The sequence below is a fragment of the Conger conger genome, chromosome 9 (assembly GCF_963514075.1).
Source record: "Conger conger chromosome 9, fConCon1.1, whole genome shotgun sequence".
NCBI lineage: Eukaryota > Metazoa > Chordata > Actinopteri > Anguilliformes > Congridae > Conger > Conger conger.
In genome coordinates, this window is record NC_083768.1 from 16,943,086 (window position 1) to 16,951,672 (window position 8,587).

General features: G+C 44.1%; 1 protein-coding gene across 2 annotated transcripts in view; it reads left to right on the forward strand.

The window, feature by feature from the left end:
* Positions 1–3,742, forward strand: part of LOC133136833 (ectonucleotide pyrophosphatase/phosphodiesterase family member 2-like) — a 21,104-nt gene extending 17,362 nt beyond the window's left edge. For both annotated transcript variants that reach the window (XM_061254608.1, XM_061254607.1), the window contains exons 24-25: positions 728–881; positions 1,490–3,742. In XM_061254608.1, coding sequence (XP_061110592.1) covers positions 728–881; positions 1,490–1,660 — 325 coding nt within the window. In that variant the 3' untranslated portion in view covers positions 1,661–3,742. The remainder of the gene's footprint in view (positions 1–727; positions 882–1,489) is intronic.
* The last annotated feature ends 4,845 nt before the right edge of the window (positions 3,743–8,587 follow it).

Sequence of the window (8,587 nt, forward strand, 5' to 3'; positions counted from 1 at the left end):
TTTCATTATTTAAGTATTTAGGTTTTCTGATGTGCACTGGAATTAGCCTTGTCCAAAACTAGTAAATAAACTGATCTTTCTGGTGATATCTGACAAGAAAATAGCTGTGATTAATACCCATTACCCTCCATGTCGAACTTTCAATGTGTATTGTTGCTGCGTGAGTTCCACCTAGTGGCTGAATGTTGCAGTGCAGGAGCGTTTGAAAGCAGAGGCTATGCAAACACTTTGCTGCCTATGTTCTAAGATATGTATGATCTGAAACTGGCTTTCATTTGACAGTTTTTCTCATTTGTTGCTTAGTGATGTATTGGCTCATAGCATGACACACCGTTGCGTCTTTGTGATGGTATTCTGTAAAAAGCACTATGCAAATAACATTTTTATTGTTTGACCATTATCATCTGGAATTTTCACAAAGAAGCTTTTTGTGAGAATATGTCTTCAGTAAATGTTTATTTTACGGGTATCCTGCATTCATCCCGTGAACAAAAAATACATGTTCGTTCTTTGTTGCCATGTCCTGAGACATTTGTAGAGAAGAGTCATTAGACAGGGACTGTGGGGTGGGATGGTTAGATGCTTAATGGGTAGCCCTATTGCCTTGTGACTAAGGAGCTTGACTGCTACCTGGAAGGCTGCTGGTTAAAGCGTGAGCTACATAAGTGTAATATGTAACAGGGAGTTGTGGGCCGGTCAGTCTTACTGTGTGTTCCTGTGGTCACAGACTCGCGAGTGGGCCTATGCCCATCCCCACGCACTACTACAGCGTGGTGACCAGCTGCCTAGACTACACGCAGGACGTGGAAGCCTGTGAGGGGCCGCTCAGCGTCCTCTCCTTCATCCTCCCGCATCGACCGGACAACGCGGAGAGCTGCAACGTGAGTCTCCGCCACAGTCCATACAGTATACCACGATACTCCTCAACCCCTCTCAGAAAGCTGCGGTTACTCTCCACCTGAAGTTTGCGGAAAAACGGAACACAATCGCCACAGAGCAGCTATTGTATACAGTCCTATTTCATGAAATGTAACTTAGAGCTGGGGTAGGCAGTTTTGTTTGGTAATATGTGGTGAACTTTTCTTCACATTCCGACAGCTAGCAATAAGCTAACTGCTCTTGGGGGGGGGGGGGGGGGGACGACGATATCTGTAACAGTCCCAGGACAGATTTTCAGGGACTTCTGTTTTTCATCGCTCCCAGTATCTTACATCCAATAAGGGTAGAGGGCAGCCAGGAGGCGGCCTTACCTGCCTATCAAAATGGGAGAGGAGGGGGTGTGTTTTTCACCGCTGTATGCATTCAAAATCTTTCTTCTGCCCAGATTCTGCTCGCCCCCAAAAATCGCTTTAAAGCAAAAATGCATATCCATGCAGACCACTTACCACGAAAACTGAATAGGTTAATCAATTTCTTATTCAGTAGTACGAATGGCCAATCTTTTGACCTGGAGCAATTGAAATGATGAGAATATGTGGGTTTTTTGTAGAGCTCGGATGAAGAGTTTGCGTGGGTGGAGGAGCTGATAAAGATGCACACTGCACGCGTGCGGGATGTGGAGATACTCACAGGCCTGGACTTCTACCGGCACACCAGCCAGAGCTACACAGAGATCCTATCCTTAAAGACTTATTTGCACACGTATGAAGACGAGGACTAAAACAGCTCTCTCCCTTTCTCTCTCTCTCTTGTCTCTCTCCCTGGTACATCTTTGATGACTAGCTGTATATTTGTTTTTCGTTTTTCAATAGAATTTTAAGTATTTGTATTCCTTAAACGTGCCAGTAAGTATTGTAATCCCATGTAATCCCCCCCCCCCACCTTTGTTTTTTAACAAATAACAAGATTAATTTTTATTATTTTTAAATTGCGGTCTGATGTTTGTGACAGGTTTCTGAAGCTTCAATAGGTCTCAGTGGGATGAGAGTACACTCCCATCACACTGAATGCTGTACTGTAAACCACAACGGAACTGTATCTTACCACGTACTGCCAACTGTGTGACTTCCTACTGTACGTCCACAAAGTCGCATCACAACGCACAGACAGTTTTACTGTTACGAGTAGCAATATTTGCTTATCAGACAAGCTTTTCATGCGCAGACGGTGGATTTTCTCTTGATGGTGCTGGCTTCTACTGAAGACTAAATGCTCATTTCTTTTGTATCTGTAGCCCATTGCAGTGCAGACCGTTAAACTTGACTCTCCCTGTTTTCTTCATTTTGACATAAAGCTGCCCGGTTTATTATACCCCTATAGTAGTATTATTTAGCAGCCCAAAGGCCACCTGGGAGTCTTCACTCAGATATGTTATATTTTTATTACCATTTTCTGATCTTGTTATTAACACTTTTTGTATTATAGTAGCTTTTACGTACCTGGTAATAACTTAGTAGGTACTTTTAAATCCCTTTTAGTGTTTTTTAGTTGGAGGCACCAAGCCGAGACCTCCATCTCAATGGCTCTAACAAAGCTCATGTTGAGAGGCTTTGCATAACCAGACACTCTGGTGTTTTATCAAAAGTGCATGTTAGGTGCGTTTTTAGAGCTGCTCGTTTATTTATTTTCACTCTGTTTTCACAGTACTTAATAATATTGCTGAATTAAATTGACTGCTAATATGCTTTTAGGCACGTGGTACAATGGTGTCTGTGTCTGCATTACTGCATGGCATAGCTGCCTGTAAATATTTGCATAGGTACGAGTGTGGCAATCTGTCTTTGCTTCTTTAATATATGCTCAGTGATCGCTTTATCAGGTAAACCTGGACACCAGCTTGTTAATGCAAATATGTAATCAGCCAAGCATGTGGCAGCAACTAAATGCATAAAAGCATGCAGATGAGGTCAAGAGGTTCAGCTGTATTTCTAATCAAATGTCAGAATGAGGAATAAATGTGATTTACTGTAAGTGCCTTTGACCATGGAATGATTGTTGGTGCCAGACAGGGTGAATTGAATATCTCAGAAACTGCTGATCTCCTGGGATTTTGGGGCACAACAGTCTCTAGAGAATGGTGTGAAAAACGAAAAACATCCAGTGAGCAGCTGTTCCGCGGTTGTTACCCATTGTTAATGAGAGGTCAGAGGAGAGGGGCCAGACTGGTTGAAGCTGACAGGAAGGTGACAGTAATGCAAATAACCCCACATTACAACAGTGGTATGCAGAAGAGCATCTCTGAACACACAACGTGTCAAACCTATAAGTGGATAGGCTACAGCAGCGGAAGACAAAATAAGTCTAATAAATACCTAATAAATTGAGTGTAGGTTCCTCATACTGGATTTTTCTACATCTGGTATTAGCAGTCCCCCTAGATTCAAGATTTAAGAAGATTTATGATTGGATTAGGGTTAGGGTAAATCACTATCTCCAACCAATCAAAAGATGGTGGTCACCACAGAGAAACACTCTTTAATTGGTTTGGAAAGGACATTAACGGTTCCAGCCATCTGTCTGACAAATTATTTTACACTCACATTACTCATAATGGTTGCTCGCTCAACATTTTAATGGTTATTCAAAAACAATTGGTGGTAAAATGTATTACTAGCTCCTGGTAAGAGTGTTCAACAATACTTCAGTCTAATTGTTTAATTCAATGTATATTTAAGGATGTTTCCCATCACAGACCAGTAATACTGACATTCTGCTTTGTACTACCAGCTGTGTGATCAACACATTTATGCCTTATGTAGAACCATGAAATTGTATCACAATAAATCAGATTTGTATTCAGTAATCATGCCTAGTTATTACTAAGGTGGCTGAATAACACAAAAGGATGAATGAATTTTAACAAATGGTATGATGGAAAAAGCATCTGCTACTTGAAGAGGATGCCAGCAAGTCTTGCAGCAACATCTCCTTTCAGACCAAAGAGGTCTGAGGATTTATTCTGAAGAGATACTGCTCTCAAGTGTAGTGCGTGCTATCTTATGGATGCAAGTTTTTTTCTTTTTTTTCTCCATGTTACAATCTATATATTTATATATTCCATATATTCACCTGAGAAGTGATAAAATTTCTGCTTGCATCTGTGAGGGAGTGGGATCGGAGGACCAAATGCAACCGAGAGGAGATCAATAAGTTACCCACGGGCCGTGGGGTAACCACTAGTAGGGAAGGTAGAAAAGAGGGCGAAAAGTCTAACCAGACTTGAGAGAAGTGAAAGGGGAAATAAACAAAACAACAAACAGCCTCTAGCTCCTCAAATAAGGAGAGAGCACAAGGGTGAGGTGAGAGGGAGATAAGGTAAACCAAAGGCACCTGCTTAAATAAGGGCAGTACAGTGAGGAGTAAGGAACACAGCAGAGGGCAAGAAAAAGAAGAAGGGGTGATAAGCCCTAAACTATAGGAAGTTCCTGCATTTCTTTTGAATAAAAGGAATACAGTCCTCCGGCAAATGTCTACCTGGCTTTGTAGACGTGGCAGAATAAGACTCAATGTCCTATGTAACAGGAGCCAAGATCCACGCCACAGGGATGATGGAATTGGCCAGACACTTGTCTTGGACTGGTCAAAGATACGGAAAAACGCATCAGGCTTCACATTTTTTGACCCCAGCTGGTAGCGACAGCCATTGTGAATTGTGGCGTTTGGCGCCCCCTGAATGTACTCAAGGTTCTTGTGGTTGGCCCAAACATGAAATGGATGCTCGGGCCCTTCGAGCCAGTGTCACCATTCTTCAACCGCCAATTTCACCGCCGAGACCACCCCTACATCATAATTCCTCTCAGCCGGTGTCAGGCCATGAGAGAAGTGGATGCTCGGATGTAATTTAAGGTCTTCGGATGAGTGCTGGGAAAGAATGGCTCCTGCTCCCAACTCAGAGGCATCTGCCTGAACCACAGGTTTGGGCGTGATGAGGATAGGCTCTGAGCAGAACCTCCTTTTTAACTCCACGAAGGCAGCCTCCGCCTTAGGAGTTCACTGAACCTGCAAAGGTGCAGTCTTGTTTGTCAGCGCTGATAGGCACAACAACCATGCTGAAATTGCAAATAAAATATTTGCAAACCCCAAAAAGCACTGAACTTGTTTCGCCGACTTCCTGACTGCCGATACCTCCTCAGGGTCCGTCTGAACCTTTCCCCCGAAACAAGAAACCGTATCTGAGTGGAAGACACACTTTTCAGCTGTAACAAATAGCCGTGCCTTGAGCAGAGCCTTGAGGACTTGTCTGACATGTCCAATGTGTTCCGTGATATTGGCAGAGAAAATGAGAATATCGTCTAAATAGACAAACACAAATTTCTCCAACATCTCCCTGAGCACGTCATTCACAAGTGCCTGAAAGACAGAGGGGGCACTAGTGACCCTGAGCAGCATCACCAGATACTCATAGTGCTCGCTATGAGTGTTACAAATGGTCTTCCACTCAGCTCCCATGCACGCCAAATTGTAGGCATTGTGGAGATTGAGTTTGGTAAAAACAGACGCCCCCTGGAGACATTCAAATGCAACGTTCATGAGCGGTAGAGGATAACGGTTCTTGACTGTGATGTTGTTTAGCCCCCATAATCAATACAGGGTCTCAGCCCTCTATCCTTCTTCTCCACAAAAAAGAAGCGACTGCGAGCCAGTGATGTACAGGGTCTGATAAAACCGCTCACAAAAGCCTCCACTATATATTTTTTCATGGCGCCGCTTTCGGGAACCAACAAGGAGTACAGCAAGCCCCTAGGAGGTATTGTGCCCGGATATAGGTCAATGGTAGGGGTCATAGGGTGGCAAGCTGGCAGCCTGCTGTTTACTAAAGACCTCCACTAGGGCCACATTCTCAGGGGGAACCTTCACCGGTAAGGGGAAGTCGAGCCCTCCCATCTCGCTTGTAACTGAGGCATGACGTCTTCAAAGAGTTCTGAATCAGAGAACTCCTGCCCGGTGAAATCGTCAATCAGTGGATTCCAGTCTGCCAGCGAATCACAAGCCATGCAGGGGCAACCTCGTAAGGGGGTGTGTACTGAGGAGAGCGACTTCTCCTACTCTCTTTCTCTCTCTCCCATTCCCTGATAATATTATCCACATGGATAGCCGTGGACACCAAGGAGTCAAACGCGGACAGCGGTTCGAGGAGTGCTCGCGCGTCCTTGACCGGATCAGTGAGTGCATTAAAAGAGAAAGACTTTAGAGCACCCTCAGCCCACCCTGTTTCATCTGCCAAAGCCCGGAAGGTAATGGAGAACCCTTACCCTGACGGAGGCGGGTTAACCTCAATGCTGCTTCCTGGCCCGAAACGTCATAGTCATAGACCACAGCTATTTCCCTCATAAGAATATCTGCGTCACTCATAAGCAGGGCGTGTGACCGGATGGGTGTGTCCGCCCAGGCCAAGGCAGTCCCAGTCGGGAGTGACAAAATAAATTCCACCTACGAGGCATGGGAGGTGAACCGGGACGGCTTTTAAAAAAATCTAGACATTGCGAGTGGAAGCCACGACACCTTCCAGACTCCCCATCATAATGCAGCGGGAGCTGGAGCTTGGGCCCCCTGGCAGTGGCTCCTGTGCGGTAGGGAAGGGGGGGTTCTTGGGTACAGGTGCTTGGGAGACAGTGGGTGGAGCTGCGATCACCAGACGGCAGGGACTTTCTGTGGGGGACTCCCAAAAACAGTTCTCTTTGCAATGTAGCTAGTCAACTAATTGATCCTGTTGAGTCAGCATGGTCTGCTGTTGTGCCTGGAGGGCATGTATGCCTCCCTCATGAGTGGTCGAAGCAGTGTGCCGCATAGCCAGCACTTGATCCAGCCCTGATGGGGTCACTGGTCCCTCCATTATGGCTTTTGTGTACTGTGAGGGAGTGGGATCAGAGGACCAAATGCGATTGAGAGGGGATCAATAAGTTACCCACGGGCTGTGGGGTAACCACTAGCAGGGAAGCTACAACGCAAAAAAGGCAATAAACTCCCCAGCGAAAATGCCAACACAAACCAACCCAGAAAAGAGGGCGAAAAGTGGGAAATAAATGGAAAAAAGTAAAAGGGGAAATCAATGGAACAACAAAGAAACACAGCCTCTAGCTCCTCACTAGGGCGAGTCGAGAGGGAGATAAGGTAAACCAAGGCACCTGCCTAAATAAGGGCAGCACGGCAAGGAGTAAAGAACACAGCAGAGGGAAAGAATAAGAACAAAAAGGGTGATAAGCCCTAAGCTATAGGAAGTTCCTGCATTTCTTTTTAATAAAAAGAATGCAGTCCCCTGGGAAACGTCTACCAGGCTTTGTGGACGTTGCAGAAAATTACACAAAAGTGCAGTGCCCGGGGACAACAGAGCTTGCATAGAGCAGAGTGCACCTGCAAATAATCAAGCCTGCTAATTGCCAGAGTGACAGAAAACACGGCGGGAGTGCCCTCTCGCGTTCCCAAGAGGCAACGCCAGGAAGGAAACCGAGCAATCATGACAGCATGTCTATAAAAACCACGCTATCATTACATATCATAGGTTAATCAATGAACTCTGCAAGCATTTTGGGGGGGGGGGGGGGATGTGAATATGCATCACCAAATCAGAGTAAGGAACAAAAGTATCATCACTGACACTGCTGATTAATGATGACTCGGAAATATGACTTGAATGTAAAATGTTCAAAAACAGGCATTTAAGACTTAAACATTCCCTTAGTGAATTCATATTGTGTTACTCTATTTTCCACACTGATGGTGGCTAAGCTGAGCTGTCCACCTCCCACCCCAACCCATTATCCATTCAAATAATTTACATTTGCATTCTTTATTCCTCACTTTCACAGAACACGCTGCATCTACTGTATGAATGTATGTCTTGTATTAATGATTTCATACTTCCTGGAAAAACAGAAACACTTTGGCTGTCTGAGTATATTTCTGCCTTTGTTATTTGCAGTGTTACTTCCCAGTGTCATATGATGCATTACGCTTGGCAGAGTTTCTCATGTTAATTAAAGCCACATTTCCTGCTGCTTTTCTACATCAATCCATTATTTATTGCCATTTTCTGCTTTGGTAATGTCTGCAGTACGCACAAACTGCAGAAGCGTGTAAGCCTCCTGTGTGGAGAATCTGAAGTCATGGTTTCCAGCAATTATTCATTTAAAACAGAACAAAATCCCATAATGCAAAAATGTTACATACACAGAGCATCCATAAGTGTTTCCTATTTACAGCTGAGCCCTGGTAACCCTAAAGACATGCTCCACTGTCTGATGTCTTGATTAATTTATATCTGCTCATGCGACTGTTGATAAGATTGATAATATGAATGGAACATAGAAATGTTATCAATGGAGCAATTGGTACATTACGTAATTTGAAAATATTGGACACCACAGTTGCCCAAGTAAAGGCCAACACAACTATGTTATTCATGTGTTACGTTGCTGCACTGGCTGCAACTAATCTCATGTGTGAATAACCTGAATAAATAGCATGAATAGCTGAATAGTCATTTCGGAGGAGTAAATGGTCTGATTTCTTCATATAATTCTAATAAATCTGCAATGCCAATCTCATCGATGTGATAGGTGATGTGATCAACTTTATGAAAAGATTTTAATAAAAAGGCATGGTACAGTATCTTTAATTAGATGGCAGTTTTACAGAAACCAAAAACAGG